Source organism: Exophiala bonariae (assembly GCF_035927105.1).
Source record: "Exophiala bonariae strain CCFEE 5792 chromosome Unknown scaffold_42, whole genome shotgun sequence".
NCBI lineage: Eukaryota > Fungi > Ascomycota > Eurotiomycetes > Chaetothyriales > Herpotrichiellaceae > Exophiala > Exophiala bonariae.
The window spans coordinates 130,773-153,710 of record NW_027042517.1 but is presented as its reverse complement, the minus strand read 5'-3'; the positions used below and the strand labels follow the sequence as shown (position 1 = coordinate 153,710).

Genomic DNA, 22,938 nt, shown 5'->3' with positions numbered 1-22,938 from the left:
TTCTGGAAGTGGCGGGGCTGAAATGGTCTTGAGCCGCCAGAACAAGGCGTTCTGCCTGAACACTATGGATTGACGCTGCGGTCATCTGTACCCTTGACCGAATTCCACGATCCATATAATACAGTTTGGTTTCCCTCCTGCTTCTTGTTTCGAGTTTGACATTGGGCAAATTCGGGTTATGAGCTGTCGGGTTTGTTCATAAACTGAAATAAGTCTAATTGCCAGAACCAAATGGCACCCACAGAGTCTCCTCTTGTCCATAAATACCTTTGGAAAGACCATAGTCTCCCACCGTTCCAAAATGTGGTCATGACTGTCAGCGCATTTGAGGCGTTATTATGCTTCTCATTCTTCGCTGCCCTCGTCACTTACACTCAAACAAGAACCTGGGTATGCATCAAATCTCTCGTATTTCGAGTCACAAGTCCTATCCAGATGACCCTTGAGCCTAATCATCCGGAGTCTCAAGAACGATTGACACAGACCAAAGCCTTGAGGGCTTTAGGTCGACGGCCGAACCCACAAGACCACCTAGCAATGCTTTCCATACCAAAATGGTTTGGAATCTGGGCTATCATCAATGTCGCAGTATTCTTCGTTCTGGGTGTCTTTGTGCCTCTCTGGCTTACGGGCTTTTTGGGCACTGCTGTCGTACAGTCTAAATTCACGGACACATGCACTGGGCATGAGACCAACCCTGCCAGAAGCCGATACACGGCTGAACTTGCAGACAGCTATCATAAACGCTGTCTGGTTAGTGCTCCCCAGCCACCATCATGCTCTCAAGTATCTGGGATTGTGGGTTCCATGCCTCAACTCTATGGAGGGAGAGATTGGCCGTGCCCTTTCGGGGGAGACGTATGCCAAAATGATGTGCAGCCAGTGCAGTTAGAGTTCAAAAACTTGCGTCCTCGAGACTACGGCGTCAACATGAAACCTCAAGTTCTCCTCGACCACCGTGTCACTTGTGCACCCTTGAAGACCGAGAAGTTCATGGTTGTCCTTCGCGGCGAGGATGGCATATCGATCGACAAAAGCGTCCTTTGGTTTGGACATGACCCTAGGGAGGGACCCCTCCCAAACGTAAGTGCTTTGTATGGAACCGTGTTGGAAACAGCCAATGGTCCGAATCAATACTCGAGTAATTTTTCTGGAAATGAACTGTCTGAAGCGTTGAGAGCGCGGCCGGCATATGACCTCAACGTCTACCCATCTGGAGGTTCTGGTGGCGGGGTTAATGAAGGCCTTCACCCTAATCTTCAAAGAACTGACGGAGAGGTCTTCATTATCGTGCTCCAACCAGGAAGAACTTATTACGGAACCGATGTGCCAATAGATGACCCCTTTTACTCAGCACACAACAAAGCTCGTGATACGGACTCTTACATACCAGACTACGAAGCCACCGCTTTAGGGTGTGTGGAGCAATTCAGACTTTGTGTAGCGGACAAGGATAATTTTTGTACAGATTGGGGCCACACTATCGACGTTATACTGCCCATCACCCTGAATAACAGCCTGAACCTGAACCTGGAATCAAGACTAGAGATAACATTTACTTATGTATATCTTACCACCATGGCCTCGATGGGCCGGTTGTTTTCCTTGCGAACAGATCCAGCGATGCTCATGACAGCTCTGACTCGTCGTCTAGACACCATTGAATTCATCGATCCAACCGAACAGTGGATAAAGGAGATCCATGGGTGGTTTATGACTGCATTCATAGCTGCGAGGTACAATTTCATGCAAATTGTCACTAGCGACTATGAGAAACGAGCAAAAGATGCCCCCGCGCCTATGGTCAGCATCTGTGGTATCGTACTGTTCCAAACCAACGAATATACCAATATCAACTTCATCGGCCTTCTGGCTTCAATATCATCGCTGTTACTCATATGCGTTATCAGTCACTGGCAGAAGATGCGAAACGCGAGTAGGAACGTCAAAGGCCTTATTGCATTCATATGTATTCTGTTGTTCGAACCCTATTGGAGTAGATTTAAGAGCAAGTGCAAGGAATTACCATCATCCTTGTCTTCCCGTGGAGAGAGGTTTCGCCAGGACATACGTATCCATTGTCCACAACCTCCTGCAATATTCGGACGCACTTTCTGGACTACTTTGTGGGAAGAAAGAAGAAGATTTGACAACTTGGTTCCTAGAAGCGAGTGGATCAATCTTGCCGTTCGAAATGTTGGCAGGAGTTCTGCTGAACGATAACAAAAGGTTCCTATCATTTAATTCTGCTTTCGTCTATGGATGTCCATAGTGTACCATGTCACCCCCTGACCAATTGAAGATGTTGAAGACAGATCTCTTTCGCAATGGTTCTGTAGGTCACCGCTTCAGCCAGGTGTGCACGAGGCCTTCCCATTGCATCACGGTATCTTCCAGCGATTCAGGGATGCCTCTCTACAAGTCAAGTCACGTCGCATACATCTGTTGTATTATCTAGAGCTAATATATGCTCACCTTTCAGGAGTATTGATACCTGGACATTCGTTTCGAGGCTCAGCGTGGTTCGGGGAATATTGCAGTGATTATGTAAATGCCATGGATTGAAATTGTTAAAGAGAGTTACGAGAATAGATAACAGAATATTATGGTTGGCGAAAGGGAAGCCAGCCTATAGTACAATCTCAGCCACTTAAAACTGACTGCTCCAATTGGACCTGATAACGACAAAAGTGGCGTGTTCAGCATTTTTAAAGGCTGTGCACAGATGTGGTATACCAAAGTATCGGTTTGGACTTCATCCCCACCAGGTCACTAAAACTCGAAGGTGAACAATCAAGAAATGGAAGCATGGATGTGGAAGGTAAAATTCGAAATAGTACTTTGTCACTAGTCGACTTGAGCTAATGTATCAACCCGGCTGGATACGGGTAGGAAAGACATCGTGATAAAAGTACAGTAAAGCTCCCGAGAAGAGAAGCGGGATATGGTCAGTCTGACTCCATCCACTATGCTGAGCCTTTGGAGTCTCATCCCAATCCCACTCCGATTGACGCCCATCACCAGACATTCCAGAAAATTCCAAGCTATTAAACGGGATGCTTGTGTAATCGAGATCTTTGGCACAAGTGGCCACCGGCGCCGCGTCCCAAATATGGCCTAATCCAGTCACCCAAAAGTAAAACATACAGCCAGCCGTGCAGGTAGTGTCGAAGAGAAAACATGAATACAGCCCAAGCCAAGTATTTTGGGTTTCCCTCATTCATCATATAATCTCATCATTCATCATACTCAAATCCGGCTCTGCTCCGTAACCGCCACCAGGAAGGAGGTTTCTAACAATATTCCATGCTGCTTTGGTGACTTGTGGTGCTACCGCGGTTGTCGTGGGTTCATCGATGATCCTAGGGTTGATATCGTCCACAAACCCGTCGCTAAATCCCAAGATCATGCCGACCATCCGATAGAATGCAACAAGGACTCGGTAAATTCCTGGAGCGAACTGCTCGAAGCGTGTCCATCGCAAGATCATTGTGGGCAACACCAAAGGAAATTCTGGTTCTGGTTCTGTAGGCCAGATGTATCGCTCTGCATATAGTGGTCGAGCATACAGTTCGCACATGGTGCATTCGATCAAGTACCATGTCCAAACGGCAAGTGTGAGCCATCCAAGCCAAGTGGGGCGACGAAGTAAGCCTCGTTCTCCTTTTCGGCGTGGGAAAAATAGGAGAGGGATCGGTACAGAAATCACCGAGTAAGCCATCGGCAGCCATGATTCGAGGTCTGTATAATTGTGAAGATGAGGCTGAGTGCTCAATGCATGACCGCAGACAGCGCAAGACTGATCCATGACCGCTGAGGTAGTCGGCACAATTGCTTTTTGTTCATTTGGAGGAGGAGAACGTGAGACCTTTTGCTCCAGTCGCGAGATGCCTTTTCGAGCTTCATGCAGATTTGACATTAGTCGTTCCATTCTTGAAGTTAGATGGCCGATGAAGACGACTTCGCTGTCATTGGTCCCTGCATCTCCTTCATGTATCTTCTGTCTTTGTCTGATGAATTCTTCCTCTGCACCATCTTTGATAAGACCAGATATGTCTGCAGTAATATCTGTGGCATTATTGAGAAAGTCTTCAAATGATTGTATTGTGGCATCCCCAAGATTCAGAGTATCTTCTCTGTAGTCTGTGATATCGTTTGTGACTGACCGCTTTTGTTTTGCTTTGTTCAGGACATTAGCCAAGGCACTTGGTGGTATTGCAGAGACCTGGTCCATTGGGGAGTCAACAAGCTCTTTGCGATCGGAGATATTGTTCGAGGCCCCTAGTTCGATGATTGGACCCTGGCCGCTCTCGAGCTCTACCGGATGCGGCGAAGCTACAAAGTTTGTCAAGTCTTCGGTCACTTCTTCGATTGTGATGGGAATTGGGACAGGCGGTAGGCGCTTGCCTGTTGCCAGTGGGGTGTCGATCCACCCACCTGCATTCACATGAGGTGTTTCTGCAATGAGTGAAGCTTTTCCGGGCTGCCTCACAGTTTTGACAGTGTCAGGCAGGATGGTGTCCGTCCAAGCCCCAATCACTTTTGGAGTTTCTGCTATTTTTTGAGCCACCGCACGCACCGTTCCATTGACACGAGGCTGTGGAGTCGATTGATCACCTGGATCATCCTGGCTTGAGTTTGTGTTCACGGGCTTATCAGAGCCCGGCTGAGTGGTGAATGTTGACTCTCGCGGTACCGGGCTTGCTCTTGGCGTGGTGCTGACTGCTCGAGCTAGACGTTGCAAATGGTCTAAAGAGTCATGAGAGGTCTGACTGATCCTCTGGGAGGATATCGACTTGGTTGTGCTGTTGCTTGAGGACCTGTGCAACGAGACCGGCGCATTAGTGGTAACGGCCTCATCTAGACCTGGCCCGTTGTGGGATATCACTTTCGAATCCTCATTATCCACTTCTGGACGTGTATGTTGCCGCTCTTCTGAACTGAAATTTCTCGACGTTTTACGAACCAAAACATTTGGATCCTTTTCTTGAATCTCTCCTAGTCGATTTGTGGTGACTGCCTGTTTCGCCAGATCTTCAATTTCTCTTTCCCTAATCGAATCATTGAGATTTGGCCGATTCCGAACGGGTGGACTATCAGAAACCTGAAACGAAAGACCGGTGAAGTCATTTTCCCACTTGCGGATTCGGTCTATCGACCTTTGTTTTTGAATGGAATATGGGTTGTCCAATCGTGGAGGCGTGTCCTGAGGCGTAGAACTTTGCTCAACGGACGGCAAGGCGATATCTGCGCCAGCTGCAGCCCAGTCAATCGGATCATCGCTAGTTGCAGACTCTGTTTTCTCACTTCGCCTTTCCGCCGCTTGCTGACGCCACTTTGCTAGGAAAGACGCGGTGTCCTGTTTCTTCTTTATCAAGGATTGGGGGGTTGCCCCAGGCAGTGGTTCAGATAAAATAGAAGTTTGAGTGTCATCGGCGCCAAAGATTTCTCCAGTCTGCTCCGGCTCCTCACTGTGAGCTCTGGTGTGTCTTGCTGGTCGTTCTGACCGGGAGAAAGCTACCAATTTTGGTCCAGTTTCCGGAAGGTTGGCGTGAAATATATCCTTTCCCGACAGTCCATCCTGGGATCGTTTCGCCCTGCTGAAAGCAATGACCCTATCCCTTTTGCCGATATCAGTAAATCTATCATTGTGAGACTCAACAGTAACACGGTCGTGTGTAACGTTGGGTCTTGTTGCTCGACTAAATGCCGCGATTCTTTTCTGGGGGGTGGATGATGCACTAGACTCTGATGCAGTCTTCTTGAGCCCGTCTCTACCTGTCTCAACGTGATTATCAAACGTGAGGGGTCCTCTGGATAGATTTCCGATGGTGTTCCGTTGGTAAGCTTGACCGTTGAGATTCTTCTCCACTAGCTTTGGACTATTCTTGAAATCAATTGGTATGCGACTTTGTCTTAATTTTTCAAGCCGAGCCCTATCCTTTGCACGATCAACAACGTGAGGTGTCAATTTTGCAGCAAGCACCCGATCCGTCATCTCATTATTAATGAAATCCAGAGTTGCTGCTTCTGACAAATTGTCCGGGGTGTCGAAATTCTCATTCTCTTTCATGTCATCTTCACTCGGCGTCGCTGACTTCGCTTCCTGCGATGGAAGTTGGCCCTGTGGGTGAATTACCACCGGCGGCGACTTATCCACAAGCATATCAATGTCCTCGTCAAAGCTGTCCTGTGGGCCATTCTCCAGCTCATTGTCATCTTCATCGCTACCGGCTTCTCGCTCTGTGGCGACCAAGTCCTCCTCATCAGCAATCCTTTGGTAGACGTCTGTCATGCCTGCGGGAGGACTCGAAAACTCGGGTGGGAGCGTCAAAGATTTGGATCGTGGAGGCGTAGATAAGTCATTGCTTCGAAGAGGACTTCGGCTTTTCTTCTTGGAAACTGAAAGCGCCGGTTGAAGATGGGTTTTCGGAGTAGAACCATCATTTTCGGGCCTCGAGGGGCGGTTTGATCTCTGGTTTAATTCTCTCGCGGTCTGTAGGGCTCGTGTAATTCCTACGGCGCGTCGAGGCTTTACTGAAACACCTTTCTTGGGGCTAGGAGATGGAATGGACGAGTTTTCGACGATGCTGTCCGTGAAGAAATCATCGCTGGGAGTATTCTTTATCATTGACGCGATGGAAGGGCGCTGTTTCGTTGACAAGGGATTGTTTTCCTTATGGCGAGACATGGCGCGTCAAGTCGCACGTGCGAGGTGTTTGGTAAGGTCATAATCATGGGCATGTAATTGCTGAAGTGCTACCAATGATGTCGTGAGATCTGTATAGGGTTGCTTGGGAATGGAGATTCTTCTTGAGGCAGCAAACAAAACACCCAAATGGGTAACGTGGGATTGTGTCCAGTGAATGAGGGCGTGAAATGGTGATGCAACTCGCAAGATGGGGCGATCGCTTAAGGCAATATTTGGGGTGAGACTCAGTGCCGCTTTAGCACGACCACGACTAGTGCTGAACCAAGCGTGTTTGGCTCTAAAGCAGCAGGACATTCCTCTTGGCAAGTTTGTATCCCATTCTTCAACTTGAACTCATTTGAAATCCTCGGTGCTGGTTGCTTTCGAACACCTTTTCATGATCAAACCTGTTAAATTCGCAGAGAATTCGATTTACATGCTTCGGTAATCAACGACCAGAGCGCGTTCCTATTCCCATCACTCAACTCGCCGAAATGTGCTTCCATCTCTCCCGCGCCTCGCTATGTCTCCTCTCGATCTCTTCAGGACTAACCATCTCTACGCCCGCATCAATCCGCTGCTCCTGATCTTCAAGGGCGGTCTTAACTTTCCATGCCATAGCAGCATGCAATAAGTACAGTACTCCACTGATGATCAGCAATGTCACCATTGCATCCCAAACTTTTGAATTTCCCTGGGCACCCTCAGGACATTCGTTACGTTGTACAGACCCGGTGAATTTACTTCTGCCGACGCATGAGGCCAGAAATATGATGCCGCTTGCGAAATAGCATATGGATATCGATGTTGAGAACCAGATTGCAAGTCGGGGTGGATTGACTCTAGCAAGCACGTGTAGGTGTAGAGAGGGTATCGCATTGAAGAACGAGATTCCCGGGACGATGAGGGGTTGAAGTACTTGTGCGCTATCGTCCAAAGCCGTTAGAGATAATGTGTTCGAGGAACCTGGATGTGAACAGCACAGGCTCTGGAGGATATACTCACAAGCTGAGATCTGTCTTCATCGATGCTATCCAAATCGCACCAAGTGCGATTTCAACCATGCTTAGTATGGCTAATGCTAGGACTACCCAGGGCGCATAGGATGTCCATTTTGCCGTCTTCGCCCATCGCAGGTCTCCTTTGAATGACGCATCTGATAGTCCCTCAATACCCAGCATACCGAGAATGAGGATTTGCAATCTGATCGTTGGCGGCTTGAGGAGGTCAGGTGTTTTCGAGATCGAAGTGCTAGAGTTGTCCGCTGAAGTCCTTTCAACAGTGGTTTCTACCTACAGCCTGTGCCTTCAGAATTGAGTGTCTGAATAGCCAATAATAGACTTTGGGCTGCGATAATAAGTGAGATATAGAGGAGCGCTAAAAAACCAAAAGATGAAAGTCTAACAATATCATGATGCTGAAATCCTTCGACAAACTTACTCGAGGTGGACAATTGTGAAGGCCCATCATGAACAACCTGGGGCATTTCCCATTGCTGTAAGGCCAAAGATAGGGTGTCATCGTGCAAGACTTTAGTTTGGGGTATTTGACCCCAGACTTGGATTTTACTTGTTCTGCACTCCGTCATCAGGTTAGGACGCCTGATCGACCGCCCTCAGTCCAATTCTGATTTGCCCGAAGTAGTGGGGTTACGGCTTGACTCCATGCTTGATGGAGCTTGTTCGATATGCTTGATGCTGCCGACATACCCGAGTAGTCTCCCCTGCCAATGCTGCTGCGTTCGCTGTTTGGCAGTCGAAACACCCAGTCTTCATATCTGATTTAAGTATATCGCAACCGATGTTTCAACACTCACTCGACTCTCTTGCCATTTCCAGCTTCAAGAGATTGACGTTGAGTGGTAGGTTTGGAGCTGACGCAAAAATGGGCCAAATTTATCCCCCAATATTGCAACACCATGATAGGATAGTGCCCGCACCTAGCAAGGCTCGGCCCCTGACTTCGATAATGGCATTTTGGCATCAGAGAATGGATGTCATAGATCGTTGAAACAATTCAGTCTTGCGCAAGACTCCTGATTCTTCAGAAGTGCAGATGTCGGGACCTTCTCTTTCGCAGCGGCGTCAAGTTCATCAAGCATTGAAATTGATCTCTTGATTGGCACGAGGATGTTTTGGCAACCCTATCGGTCCTCTTATTCTGGAGGGAAGTCATCTCACCAATGTTGGTGTCTTCCACTCGCTTTCTCACTGGTGATTGCGGAATCATTCATAAAGCATCAATCTACCTTCACGCATTCAATGACAGCTCGAACCGGTCCTAATGAGCCCAAGGTTATAGGCTTTGGGGCCGTTACCACAACGCAGCTGGACAAAACCGATCAAGGTGTTGCCTCTCTTTAGATTGTAGCCTTGTCGATGGTACTTCTCGGCCTTGGAAACGATCCAGGTAAAGACAATAAAGTTGTGAATTTCATTCAGTTTGTCAGCGACCACATTGTGAGAACCGCAAACCGGACCAGGTCGTTATTCGGAACAACTTTCCAGAATTTCTTCTCGGACCAGATGATCCTGCTTTCGATGATGCATCGGACCTCGCATTTAGCCACTGACTCTTCTCAGATTTAGTGGAGAGAATGCTTGGTCCTGTGTCCCAGCGTGCGAGCCCCTTCTTTCAACAGAACCTGTCTTTCCAAAGCATTTCCGGCGGAGAGCGTATTGTGAAAAATCTCTGCAGCTTACCGGAAGTTTGGACGAGCATCTGACTTTCGGTCCTCTCCATGAGGTGACCCCGGCTTGCTGTGAAACTGATGGTATGACAGGCGAAGGCGTATAGAATAGATAAACTTGATGGACGTAGTTGTCGTTAGCTTTATCTTGACTTTCATTTTTGGCATTATATTATGTCTCAATTGCGTTATGCAGGTCTATGCAGCTTACCAATGGCATTGAAGGCTTTCAATCCGTGACAGGCGACGACTTGTTTATCTAGTTCTCCTGACACCCGACAGCCTTGCGCTTGGAATGACGGTCAAACGACAAGACCTTCCACTCACATACGAGAAAGTTGGATCGCACCGCATACACCCTGATAGTACAACGAACATACTGAGCAAAGACTTACGATTATGAACTCATCTTCTGGTGTGTTGCGGTTCTTGTGGTCCAACAAGGAAACAATCAAAGGCCGACGAGATGTCTGACTCGGATTTCTGACATTCCTTAATTCTGACACAATTTCGCGGATAGATGTCTCCAATTTTCTGACTGCTGAGAAATCCTCTTGGAAAACCACCCTCTTTGTGCATCAAGCAGTATCATACCCTGCGACAGGCTTGCATATTACTGTTCTTATTCTCAATGTGATTAGGGTTCCGGGCTTTTGGGGCGATTGCTCTCTCAGCCTACCTTATCATTGTGAAGCAGAACAATCTAGTATGCCTTGCTCCGACTTATGGCCCTAGTAGCACTGATCCCGCCACTGTTCCGCAATCTCAGCGTGTTATTGATGATGCGAGCCTCAAGCACTACAGCTAGCTGTGGCCTGCATAATTCTCTTAGCTGCCAATCCAATGGGAAATTCTGTCAGAATAGTCAGATAAAAGCGCCGTAAATATTGTCTGACCATCTTGAGGTTTCTAAGCACCAATCAAATTGTCACTGCATTTATAATTGCCTAGTTTTGACGACGAATATAAACTGGTGTGCATGTCAGAGACTCAAAATCAAGTGAACAACACATCCAGCCATTCAAGCTCGTGGTCATCATTCTACTCATCCATTCAAATATCCGGACCAATCCGACATCAACAATGGCCACATCAGCCTCCACCACGTACCTCATCACCGGCGCCAGCCGTGGTCTAGGCAGGGGTTTCGTAGCTGCATATCTGGCCCAGCCAGATAGCACTGTGATAGCGGCAGTCCGAGACCCAACAAGCTCATCAAGCAAAAGCTTAGGTGAACTTCCCAAGGGAGCTAATTCGTCCCTGATCGTCGTCAAGCTCGACAGCGATGTGGAGACCGACCCAGCCGACGCCGTCAAGCAGCTGAAAGCCGAGCATAACATCACGTCTCTGGACATCGTGATTGCCAACGCCGGCATCATGAAGGCATACCCAACAGTGCAGGAGGCCAAGGTTGAAAGTTTCTACGAGCACTACCGTACCAATGTGGTCGGGGTGGTCCTCTTGTTCCAGGCCATCTCGCCACTGTTGAAGGCGTCGACCAAATCAGGGAAATTCATCGTCATGGGCTCCGTCGCTGGCAGCATCACGTTGGCGGAAAAATCGCCCGTTCCAAACACAGTCTACGGAGCATCTAAAGCCGCGTTGAACTTCATCACGAATAGGATACATGTCGAAAACGAGGAGATCGTGGCCGTATCCGTCCATCCTGGCTTTGTATGAAATCCACCAAGACTGCTTCCCTGGGAAGGCTTAATGTAAATATTTACTGACCGGGACAATCTAGGTCCAAACTCCCGGCGGCAACAGCGCGGCAGAATCCTTCGGAATGGAGAAGGCAGATATTACTCTTGATGAGAGCATCGGACCTATGCTAAAATTGGTAAGTCTTCCAACTGCTTAATGAATTTACGCGCGAGTATGAGAGAGGACGACGATGCTGATCAGAGCCCCACAGATTGCAGAAGCTACGCGAGAGTCTGCGGGCGGCAAATTCAAGCTTTACGACGGCAGTGATCTTCCGTGGTAAAGACTTGTGGCTTTTGGAATCGCCTTAAATGTGGGATGTGCATTTGTGGTGCATTGTCGTGTTTTATCATTTCTATATGGCGGACGAGCGAGCGAGCGAAAGGGAGAGTGGGGGAAGGGAGAAAGGATCCACCAGGAAACTGCAGTCCATCTGCTGGATGTACTTGAAGGTCTCTATGTGATCAGTACGCTGAGCAGATCCATTGTGAGCAGGAAGAGATTACCGAAGTTAACGCCTAGTATGCTGAATTCCCTGATATTGTGGGCGCCCTAATTACATTTGAGAGTGTGTTGATGGTGGAAAGTGTTCATGATCAACCGCTGTTGTCGATATGAATCCATTGATTGAGGAAGCTATCCTTTACTGTATTCAAAATTGCCTAGGTCGACGCCTTGCAGAACCACCAGTCAAGACCACCCAGAGAGCTACAACTTAGGTTGAACCTCAGCTATGAACTGAAGTCACCCTGTAAGCCACCATGACCATCACCTGCCTACCATAACATCAGTCCGTTGCGCTGACGATCTAGACTTTCTGGCTATGGACCACGGTGCTGGCATCCTCGATCTCGAGCCTAACATCTTTACCCTCCTCGACAATACCATGTCCATCGGCAGTCAGATGTACAACGACTTCATCTCCGAACAAGGCTCCAATTTCCTCAATGGGGATCTTTTTCGTTTCTGGGATGAAGAAGTACACCACAATGGTGGAGATGATGCACAGTGCCATGTAAAGGAAATACATGTTGTATTTACTGAACGTGTGTCAGTATGGTAATAGCATGATGTTTGCTTTTTTGGGCAGGGGAAGAGCTCACATGTTCTTGAATGCCAACACGGATGGTGTGGTATAGGTGATTGCGCCGACGAAGTAGCTGAAGAAACCAAGACTGTTTCCTTTGGCCCGGATATTGGTAGGGAAGATCTCGGAGACCCAGATGAACGCAACGCTGTCCACAAGCTGGAAGCAGACGATATAGAGATAGATGATCGCAACACAAGCTGCGAGACCAGCTTTGTTGTCGGTTCCTAGGTACTTGTACTGGAGAACACCTTCGAGTAAGAGGCACACTGCGAGCGCAGGAAATCCGATAACTGTGTAAGGTGTTCTATTAGCACAACGGCGGCTTTATTGGGGCCAATCATTCATCACTTACGGAACATGGTTCTGCGACCCATTTTGTCGACAGTCAAAATTGAGATGAGCACACATATAGTTCCGATGGTCGAGAAGCACGCTGTGGGCGAGCAGATAGTGTCAGCCAACGTGCAAGTGATGGAAACGATGATACATACCATAGAGCAACAGGGGCATGACACCAGTCATTCCCAAGCTTCCAAAGATGAGGACCAAGAAGTTCGCAATACCAAGGATCTATTAGGGGTTAGATAATTCCCAACTTTCATCGTTGCAACCTGTACTCACTCCGCTCGACTGGACAGCAAATCTGAAATACGGATTAGCATAGTAATGGCGGTGGAAGCAATTGAACCTACTGAATAAAGAGGGCAAGTAGAGCTCTCTTCCTCCACGATGGCTTCCTGAAGATATCAATGTATCCAGTTTTTTGCTCCTTGTCAAATTCAACTTGTCGCACGATTTGTGTGAATTCTGCATGTGCCGCAGACTCTTCTGGATCAGATGGATCGTGATGCAATTTTCGAACGACCTCCCAGGCTTCGCTGTTTCGACCCTTTAGTGACAGGTAACGTGGAGACTCTATCTCAAGTTAGTGATGACGGAATGCATTGCAATCTGGTGGCTGAATATACCAGGAATGAACGGTAGTCCGATCAAAAGGGCGAGTGGCCCAACACATGCCATGGCAAGCGGGACTCTCCACTGCACGGTAAGGTTGGTCGCATAGTAGCAACCAATCGAGATCCAGGCACAACTAAGGATTGTAAGTCAGTAAAGCCGAATTGAACGATGAACAAAATTCCTTACACGACATAACCTAGTCCGAAGCTCAGGGTAGTGAATCCTGACAGGAAACCACGGTGTTGTGGAGGAGAAACTTCGGTCAGGTAGAGTGGGACAAGGCAGATTAACATGCCCAAGCCAAAACCAGAGAGCAATCGAACGGTGATGATCATCCCGATTGCAACAGACCCAGTGACCAGGGCAGCTCCTATCAGGGAACAGGTCGCAGCCAGTGCAAATGCTCTTTTTCTTCCCAGAATATCGGCCAGATATCCTTGGGCAATGGCACCGACTGCCAGTCCAAAGTTGAACAATGCATTGATTGCCCCGAGAATACTTTTGAGGAAATCAGTATCAGACATCCAAGTCATACGTTGATTGAACATACTTTGCTGTGTAATCCGTGGTTGCTAGTGGGAGTTAGCTGATGCACACCTGGAAACGATCAAGTTACACTCACGATCAAGCTTGAAGTAGTCGTAGAACCCTGGTTGACCGATACTTGTCACGAAAATCGCGAAACCAAAGCCATAGCTGAAGCCACCCCAGGCAACCACTAGGCAAATAGCAAGATTATATTTTGTTAGGCGGACCATGATTGCATAAAAGGTCTTTCGCCTCAAGGTCGAAGAAGGTATCAACGTGACAATATCGGTAAAATCTTTACCAGGAAATTGAGGATAATCAAAGCTCCATTGTCGACGCGGCATCGCACTTTATATCCTCTTGGAATACATTGGACATGCTTCGTGATGATTGGTTGGACTTTACCCCGGATACATGGTTGGGGATTGCCCCAGAGAGACGGGTCTGGGTTGTGGAGGAGTGTCGCTTCACGGGTCGAATCAAGATACCAGGTATTGCGGAGGTCATGGAGACAACGTGGTCTGAACACTGGGATCGTGACTATGAAGCTTTTTTCCAGCTGGCTCTAGAGGGTCTAGGGAATGGACTAAACGTTGACAAAAGGTTCAATCCACTACGTTTGTGCGTTGTGGTTGGAGAAGGTGTCAGAATGGGATCTTCGGTAGCGAATCTAGGCCATTGCCCAGCGTTTGTCAGAATTAAATTCTGACATCTTTCCCGGCGCCGTCTTCCCATGGGCGCCATAGCATATTGTTTGATCTTTACCGACAGAGCCCCGGCTATAGCTTTCTGACTCTGGGTTTTTCTGGTCTATGGTGCTCTGACTTGAATTTGTTTCATCAGTCTCCATCACTAATAGCCACTGGCGGCAATGAATGTCAGAATACGCGTCAGTGTTCTCGACCCTGCCTCTACACATTGAAGTTTGACGACTTCCTCGGTAACAGCATCATAGTGAGCAATATCTTCGCCTCCACAAATGTCGCGGATCCCCATACTCGAGGCGCATCACGAGGACCATATGATGTCGAAACCCAAAACCATAAGTTGGTGCAGATAATCACCTCCAAGTTGGAGAAAATCTCATCAACGTTGAGGTCCTACCACCTAATTGTCGCTCAGGCTGGGGTATAGCCAAAGCCGCGATCATGATAGCTAGACCTTGGAATACCTTGTGTTCTAACATGATGATACTGCTTGAGCTTTGAACATACAGTCTCGCTTGTGATCAGGCAGGTGGCAGTCACGATCCTGCACTGTCTAGGCTCCACTCAAAAGCATTGTCAGCCACGTAAGACAGAGTCTAAACCGCTCTCGTGAGACAACGTTTGCGCAAGACCCCATCGGGTTTCGGAGTGCACTGGATCGTAAGGATATCTCTTCAAAGGTGAGCTCGGAGTCTGGGTCATTCGGAAAGGTAATGAGTGTACTGTAAGCTCGATCGCGTTTGCTCTCTCGAGCATGTTACCAGATGTGCCCGGAATGTCTAGCAGCCGTTCAACGGCTAATGATATGGTGTGCATGTCGATAGGAAAGTGGTGCTTGCTTCATCCCCACACCTCAGCGATTTTGGCACTCAGCGTTTTGGCAACCTTTTTCCGAGGTATAGCATTACCAAGGAGATCGCTTACCAAATTGTCTCGTGCTGGGCCACGATCTCGATCCGAGTATGCTTCAGTAAAAGCACGCGGGGTTGACCAAATCTTCTGGATTTCAACCGCCTTTTCTCCCGTCACCCCCCTTGTGGTCATCAACATCTTTAGGAATACATCTCTGAGCGTTGTGCTGTCCGATTTGTCGCACATTGCCCCAAAAACAGGGAAGGTCATCCCAAGAGTCATACCAGGATAAAGCTTGCGATACCGGTCCAACATTATCGAGACGGTCTCTGCTTCAAGTGCTCTGCATGGAATTACGTGGATGTCTTTTCTTTCATATATCGATTTCAAGGTCTTGGTCATTTGTGCGAGGTATTGAATTGAGTCATCAAGTTTCGCTGTTTGCTTGACGAAGTATCCATTGACAACTTGCATACTGGCAATGGCACTCTCCAAGGCTTCTCCGTATTTGTCACTTCTCTCAGCTGATAGTGAGTATTCCTCGATTAGGTAAGTGACATGTTTGATTCCAGACTTGCGCAATCGAAATTTCTGTTCATGAAATCTGCCGTCCTTGATGCTGCTAACCAGATCGTCAAGGCGTTTTCGCTCCATAATGTGCTCAAGCACAATCTCGAGATTACCTTCCGCCCCATCAGCAATGCTCGCAGCTCTCAGCTTTTCTGAATACTGTGGACTGGCGACTGCAACCCACAGAATATCACCAAGAGGCAGGGAGCGAATCATAGGGACGACACCTAGCTTTTTGAGCTCACCAGAGATGTAGTCGCGATCGGTTGTTGTGCGAACTTCGCGCATGTCAAGTACCATTTTAACTTCGAAAGTTCCTGCCGGTAAGGTGATGAAGTCCTCATATGCAGTGCCGGGAATGACCGATGGCTCGAGGATCTGGGAACGACGTGGTATCGAGTTCTTCATTATGGCCCTGGCACTGTTGAACTCAGAATCGGAGCTTGAAAGCAGATCCACCACTTCAGAAGCATTTCTTGACTCTGCACGGGACGCTCGGACTGGCGGTATCACTGCAGCAGGTAGGTGTTGCCTTAAGGGAGGATCTGGGGATAAGTCGAGGGATAGCGAGCGGTCACGAACTGGGGCCTTTTTCGTTCGTTTGGGAGTGGGCGGGAGTTGTTCTCCATTCTCTGCAGCGTCCATGCGTAGTGCAACTTCCCATCCCTCATCTGAGAGATAGTATTTCTTCAGTGGATGACCTTTTGTACATATCAACTCCTTGCTCTCCAGTGTTTTCATCGAATTCCATGCGGTGAAAAATTTTGTAGGATCACTTGGTGCCGTGAAGCTAGCGTCACATAGAGGCTGCGCCAGGGCAATGAGCCGATCTTTTGGAATGGCCTCGTTCGTTTCCTGATCTAGGGTTGAGAGTGCTTTGACCAGAGCATAAGCGCCAGATCTCAGTTTTGGGACGTATGTTTGTGTCTTCCTGGGTTTGCGAGTAGGGGAAGGATTTTCTAGCTCCGCAGACTCCGCGTTGAGTGCCTCAGACACTCTCCCCCTCTTGCGGCCCTTGGTGGGCATTTGCAGGCCATTCTCATCACAAAAGGCCTTCAGCTTCACAGCCAGCCGATCACACAATTTCGGCCCAAGACCATTGAGTTGTTGGGCTTCGGTTGGGTGCTTGAAGCGCAATGGACAGGCAATCATTGACTGGTAGGCTTTTTTGTACCTAGTTTTGTCAGCGTGTAGGGTCAATTAGGATTCACGACTCCTTACACAGTATACCCTTTCGAATTGCGCTCTTTCGCCTCATCCATCCACTCCTTGAGCCATTTGGCAAGTAGTGGGTTGGCACAGTCTTCGGCCATTGCAGACTATCGCGTTGGTCACCTGCCTGATCACCTACTCCTGTCTCAGTACCATGACAGGGATCTGTCAATGTGAATCGCCTCCAGCTGGGTAGTCGATTTGATTAGAATGCGGGGTGGGAGTTTCCCTCAGTCACGTCTCAACGCGTCATCCAGACGCGTTATCATGTGATTAGAAAGCGTCACGTGGCTTCCCTGAGGAACTGCATTTGTGGTTCAATACTTCACTGTAGCCTAAGAATATTCAACTACTCGCACAGAGGGACTCCGCACATTCCCGGTCTTTGCGATTTGGGGCCTCTAAGACCAGCGCAAGATCAAGACTTCATTTGACCGAGTCAGAAATATGACGGCCTTCACCAATAAAAGACGGCTTATACATATTCAAGGTGCATTGTGGAGTCCGATTCCACAGGATTGACTGATTGTGATCAGTTAACCCTGACCTCATGGATCCAATCAACAACCAGTACGAATGGCGCGGACCACGGATCCGAACGTACCTCTAAGCCATGTTGACGCTTCCATTTTCTCACACATTCTAAAGTGCTTGCAGAAACATAGCTCGGATGCTAGATCGATCTACTGTACGGGTCGATCTTAGCTTCATGCTCCCAGCCATATGGCATGGTGCTGACGTCTTCGATTTGATTACAGAAGTCAGGTATGCCCTGGGTGACCCTATATGGCCATGGACTTCAGGATCTACCCCATGCAGGGCTCCATTATTCTTGATCGATTGTACCTGGCATCGCTTATCGTTCTTTGCGGGTCATCCGAGACACCTGCTGTGCACGGGAAATCTTGGTGCCTCATTGCGTTACGAAAGAGATGACACTAGGCTCTGGTCCCGAACTTTCGTCATTCTGCAGATGTGGCCGTTGAGGATGACCTCAACGAACAATGTTCTCTTCTGGTATGGGTATTCGGGTGCATTGTCTTGATGAATGGTGATGTCAGGGAGATGTCAAGAATACCAACCTACGGGCAGGTAAGTTAGAGCTGAGCTTGAAGGTGGGCAATGTCGCCAGCATATTGCTGCACGGATATATATTGCTGTGAGGAGCCTGCTTGTTTTGTGTTTCTATCTCCATTCCCCAATCACTTCCAAAGCATTCACTATCCTAACAACCAAGAATACATTCCACATCTCCCGAAATGTCTGCTGCAGACGGTGAATATCAACCAGGCACTGCCGATGCCACTCAAAACGACTACAAGTCACGAACAGGACAAAGCGAGATCCCAGTCGTTTCTGATGAGACGAGAATCGAGGATCCCATTGACGGGAACACAGCGGACTCAGATGAGCAACTAGGTTTGTGATCTTGACCTCTCCAATTGGGGATGATATTAATGACCATGTTTTCGTTAGCACGCGACGATAAAGATGCCATTGATCAAAGCAACATCATTGAAGATCGGACCCGTGGGGCGAGCGCCAAGCAAGGTACCTATCGAGAGCCTGGTGATGAGGAAGGTCTAGGAGGAAATGATGGTCGTAGCCGTGTTGCCGGAGGACCAAATTAGTATTGCTTTGCAATTTGCAGGTCTAGTCTCGAGAGCAATCTAATGATATATTTATGTATATCTGTTGAGATTCGAACACTGTATCTGCACATTTTCCCGCCTAATTACTTGCCACATTTCATCATTATGAGAATCTATTGTTAGATTGTGCGCCCAATCTACGAAACTCTTGAGCATTCAAGTGAGTACTGATAAAACGAGATACATTACTATCGGATTGTTGCTGTAGTGATGATTCATAGCCGATGCTCTCGACGGGAGTATCGATCAAATCAAGCCAAAAAGCCAGTTGTTGCGGCACCCATGCACGGAACTTGCTTCCCCGGGTCTCCCTAGGCCGCGGGAGGCGCTGTCTCACCAAGTTTAGCCTGCAACAATAGGTGGCACTCCCCTAGAATAATCGGCAACTGGGCTCCAGGAACCACCCGGGCTCGCAGCCACCCAGCAGCTCCTCCGGGGTATCAGCTATTTGGGGTTTCCTAGGCTTGTCTTCCCCCATACCAGCCAACTCCACTGAAATGGCGAGCCCGAGTCTTCATCTGCATAGCAACGGTAAGAGCGGGTGTTCCTGATGATGATATTATTATTATGCTGTGCCATCTTGTGCCATGCTGTACCAGTGCTTCAAAGTCTGAGTTGCCCAGGTATCCGCAATGTGGTGCATGTTGTGTTCCTCCTGCCTGTGCCAGGGCTTGCAAAGCCAGACCCCCCCATCCCCTGGCAAGCTCACCTGTCGCCCACTGCCCTAAGCGGCGTTTTGGCTGCCAGTGTCGCAAGCTGAGCTCACCCAAGTCCTGTTCGCGAACTTACTCCCTCTCTCGCCCATCATCTCCCTCCTTTCCAACCTCTCTACCTTTGACATACCCATTAACCATTTCATTCCATCCCTAAAGCTACTGCATCTCAGTCGCAAACCGATTGCGACCAACATTATTGATCAGTTTATCCCCTCATCCCACTTCCATTCGAGATATTGAGCAATAGCATATATCTGACGTCACTATGCCTTCCGAGGAACCTGAGAAAGGCGACAAAGGTAAGTTGTGCATCGAGCTACAATGTTCGACAACATCTCACCTCGGGATACTCGAAAACACCCTTTTCCTATCTGAATGCGCGACCCCAATCATGGCGCTCTCAATCGCGTCTTTGGCCCACGAACTCGTTGTGGAACGCGCACTGACAAGTACCCAATCTAGTCATGTGGAATTGGGGCAGTGGTCAGCCCGGTGGCACCGTCGCCGAGACGAAGACTGAAGGCGAGATCGCTATCACTTCCAAAAAAGGCAACAAGATCAAGAAGAACGCAGAGCCTGGCAATCCCGCCGTCCACGTCGAACGCTCCGGCAACGATGTAGTCAAGAAGGCTTCCGAGCTCAACGTTGAGGAAAAAGCCAATGGGTCCTCGGGTTCCAGTGACAAGAAAGAAGAGAAGAGCGAAAGCAACACTGGTGACAAGAGGAAGCATGACGAAACAGAGAAGAACGGCGACAAGGAAGAGAAGACCGAAGACAAAGCAGATGAACCCTTAGAGGAAAACGCCGATGGGAAGACGGTCAAAGCCAAGGACAGCAACAAGAAGCAAAAGAAGGAGCCTGCCAAGAAAACGACCAAGGCAGAAGAAAAGGCAGACAAGGCAGAGAAGAAAGAAGAAGCGCCGGTCGCAGAGAAAGGCAAACGTGGTCGGCCCAAGAAAGGCGACAGCGCCCCTGCAAAGGCGAAGAAGACGCCTACTCCCCGTGCCACTGAAGGTATCGGCTCAAGGACTCGGAGTCGCAACTGAGCAACATTTTGATGGCTTTGGATCTCATGGTGCTCGGGGAGGCATCAACTCACTTATATCATAAGAGTCCCTGGATATAGACGAACGGGACATGGTTATGGGAATGACGGTATAGCAATGATGGGCTGGGACTCTGGGAGGTGGGGGGCTTTGTACATTATCCATATCTGGCATTGACACCGACTTTGAGTCATGTGGTAAGCAGAGCAGAGCGGACACGAGAAGGGAATGAAGTCATTCAAGCCAGCAAAAAGTCTGTAGTGCTGTCAATACATCGGTTAACATAATGTAACCTGGAGCTTGTGAAATCCCCAGTCTTCGTCACGAGAAGTCGTTGGCTTTTCCTCCCTCCCTCCTGTCTATTCCACAACGCCACGCCGTTATCTGGAACCGTCAAAGATTCTATAAACACAAATACCTGTAGAGCATTCCCCTTTGGAAACCCCCCAAGGTAAGCCAGAAGAAGAAGAACATGACAGACACCCATCAATGCTGCTTATCCAAGCACCCCGCACATTTCTTCTCATCGGCATGATCACCAGCAATCCTGGCCTCCATCTTCCCCTGATGCTCCTGCTTGTAAGCGCGATCCTCGTCCTTGGCGAAGTACAGCACCTCCCTCGTAAGCAGGGCTCTCACATGGTTGAGCAGCACGAAGAGATACAAGGCGACCAGGCCGACGGTCATGATCGACCCGACCCACAAGACGCCCTGGCTCTGCAGGGCGTTCCCGATATTGATGGTCGCGAGCGCGAAGCCGACGTTCGGAAACACAAACGCCCACCAGTTCAGTCGGAAGCGGAATGTGCGATAGACGGCGAGACAGCTGACGACGGCGATGGCGAAGAACCACAGCGACAGACTCCAGATGAAGACGGCGGCGAGCAGGGCGACGACACGCACGACCTGGGCCGTGATGTCGTCGGGCCCGAAATAGTCATACCCTTGGGGCCATTTCTCCGCGAGGCCGATGATGGCGAGGCTGGTGAAGCTGGGGGGCCCGACGGCGATGAACATGCCGGGGCGCGACTCCGGGCTGGGGAAGCCGTAGTTGATCATGCGGCGCACGTAGCTAGCGTACATACACATGGAGACCATCATGCCGAGGCCCTGGGCGGTGAGCCCGGCGAACAGCATCGGCATCGCGTACTCCTTGGCCTGGTACTCGAGGCCCGAGCTCGCGATTGTTCCGCACAGCATGAACGGGAAGATCGGCAGGTCCCACGCCAGCGTCATGTCCTGGATCTTGAGCCGCGGGTTGGTGAACAGCAGGCTGTACATTCCCACGGCCACGAGGAATGTCAGCGCGAAGTAGATCCAGAAGAGGACCCGGTAGACGGTCACGAGCCACGGCCCGCAGTTGGGAATGGCGTACTGTGCGAGGCCCGCGATGATGCTGGCCGCGGAGAGGAATGACGTCGCGAAGAAAAGTGATTCCGTTGGGTGCGTGAGTGAGGTGCGCAGCGTGTATGGCCATTTGACGAAGCGGTAGGTGATGGCCAGTGTCACACCGCTGAACACGACGAGGTCCCAGATGTAGACGACCTTGCCAATCGTTTCGAGCCCGGTAAAGGTGTGCGGTTGGTTCTTGGGTGAGAGGAGGAGCGATATGCCCCCTGTTGCCATTGGGAAGGTGAACCATGCCTAGACGCCATTGAGTGGCACTTCGGTCAGCTATGTGCACCCTTGTGGTATCTCTGGTATCAAGGCCCTACCCAGGTGAAGTGTCTGAGCCGTTGGAGGCCATGCTCCACGATCGGAGGATTCTTTGGCTGTTCATTCTGTGGTACCACTACCATGCCGACTGCTGTTGTTTGTGGTGGTGTTGATTGCCCTACATTCACTCGCTCGGTCATGATCGATATATGATGGAATGATCAATATTTATATTATTTGATTCTTCCAACGTGGCACCAAAAATCATGAGATTCTGAGACTGGTGCTACCGATTTTGAGCCACATCGCTAACCATCGGCAAATCAAGCGATGTAGTCGAGTCCAAGTTGTGCTCTAATGGCCTGCCTGGACTTAATGCTGGCACACGATGTTGAAGAGGCAGAAAATTGTCCGTTGAGATCCGGTTGTTGGGGGAAGTGGCAATGACACTTCGATGTTTGTTTTGGGGGCTAAAAGATAAGAATCTAAATATCGATTCCAGAAAAGCTTCTTGGAAGCTTATCACTGTTCGCTAAATCACAAAACTAGAGCAAGATATAGATGAACAAACCTTCCTTGCACTAGCCATAGGAAAAGATAAATGTAGGTGGAGTATTTTTGTAGGAACACGCCTGAGGTAAACAGCAATCCACCACTTGGAGAAATGAGCTTAGTTGTTGCTGACTCAACGACGCAAGACGCTGATCTGACTTCTTCGATCGATCATCAGGATAGAGGAATACTTAAGAGAGAGACTACTGGTCCGAAGTTCTCATCGTACCGTCCCTGGGGACAGTTTATGCTTGGACTTGCCTATCTGACCTCTACTCCTTCGCTGTCATTCGGTTTCGTTTCATGATATTAGAAT

The 22,938-nt window shown here is 49.0% G+C and overlaps 8 protein-coding genes across 8 annotated transcripts; 4 read left to right on the top strand and 4 right to left on the bottom strand.

Annotated features, from left to right (window-relative positions):
• Positions 1-231: 231 nt before the first annotated feature.
• LTR84_010409 (uncharacterized protein) lies at positions 232-2,223 on the top strand (the record flags this gene model as incomplete). The annotated part of the gene is made up of 1 exon (XM_064853946.1): positions 232-2,223. The coding sequence occupies one exon, from the start codon at positions 232-234 to the stop codon at positions 2,221-2,223; it is 1,992 nt and encodes a 663-aa protein (XP_064700521.1).
• A 1,000-nt stretch (positions 2,224-3,223) lies between these two features.
• LTR84_010408 (uncharacterized protein) lies at positions 3,224-6,691 on the bottom strand (the record flags this gene model as incomplete). The annotated part of the gene is made up of 1 exon (XM_064853945.1): positions 3,224-6,691. One exon carries the CDS (start codon positions 6,689-6,691, stop codon positions 3,224-3,226), a length of 3,468 nt encoding a protein of 1,155 aa, XP_064700520.1.
• A 3,772-nt stretch (positions 6,692-10,463) lies between these two features.
• LTR84_010407 (uncharacterized protein) lies at positions 10,464-11,367 on the top strand (the record flags this gene model as incomplete). Its single annotated transcript, XM_064853944.1, has 3 exons — positions 10,464-11,054; positions 11,125-11,220; positions 11,296-11,367. The coding sequence occupies 3 exons, from the start codon at positions 10,464-10,466 to the stop codon at positions 11,365-11,367; spliced, it is 759 nt and encodes a 252-aa protein (XP_064700519.1).
• A 525-nt stretch (positions 11,368-11,892) lies between these two features.
• On the bottom strand, positions 11,893-14,003 carry LTR84_010406 (uncharacterized protein; the record flags this gene model as incomplete). Its single annotated transcript, XM_064853943.1, has 10 exons — positions 11,893-12,124; positions 12,188-12,464; positions 12,527-12,607; positions 12,666-12,744; positions 12,796-12,817; positions 12,867-13,089; positions 13,143-13,264; positions 13,318-13,629; positions 13,682-13,703; positions 13,754-14,003. 10 exons carry the CDS (start codon positions 14,001-14,003, stop codon positions 11,893-11,895), a joined length of 1,620 nt encoding a protein of 539 aa, XP_064700518.1.
• Positions 14,004-15,206: 1,203 nt separating this feature from the next.
• LTR84_010405 (uncharacterized protein) lies at positions 15,207-17,101 on the bottom strand (the record flags this gene model as incomplete). Its single annotated transcript, XM_064853942.1, has 2 exons — positions 15,207-16,962; positions 17,019-17,101. 2 exons carry the CDS (start codon positions 17,099-17,101, stop codon positions 15,207-15,209), a joined length of 1,839 nt encoding a protein of 612 aa, XP_064700517.1.
• Positions 17,102-18,259: 1,158 nt separating this feature from the next.
• Positions 18,260-18,631, top strand: LTR84_010404 (uncharacterized protein; the record flags this gene model as incomplete). Its single annotated transcript, XM_064853941.1, has 2 exons — positions 18,260-18,419; positions 18,477-18,631. The coding sequence occupies 2 exons, from the start codon at positions 18,260-18,262 to the stop codon at positions 18,629-18,631; spliced, it is 315 nt and encodes a 104-aa protein (XP_064700516.1).
• A 1,002-nt stretch (positions 18,632-19,633) lies between these two features.
• On the top strand, positions 19,634-20,414 carry LTR84_010403 (uncharacterized protein; the record flags this gene model as incomplete). Its single annotated transcript, XM_064853940.1, has 2 exons — positions 19,634-19,667; positions 19,831-20,414. 2 exons carry the CDS (start codon positions 19,634-19,636, stop codon positions 20,412-20,414), a joined length of 618 nt encoding a protein of 205 aa, XP_064700515.1.
• Positions 20,415-20,900: 486 nt separating this feature from the next.
• LTR84_010402 (uncharacterized protein) lies at positions 20,901-22,040 on the bottom strand (the record flags this gene model as incomplete). Its single annotated transcript, XM_064853939.1, has 1 exon — positions 20,901-22,040. The coding sequence occupies one exon, from the start codon at positions 22,038-22,040 to the stop codon at positions 20,901-20,903; it is 1,140 nt and encodes a 379-aa protein (XP_064700514.1).
• Between the last annotated feature and the right edge of the window lie 898 nt (positions 22,041-22,938).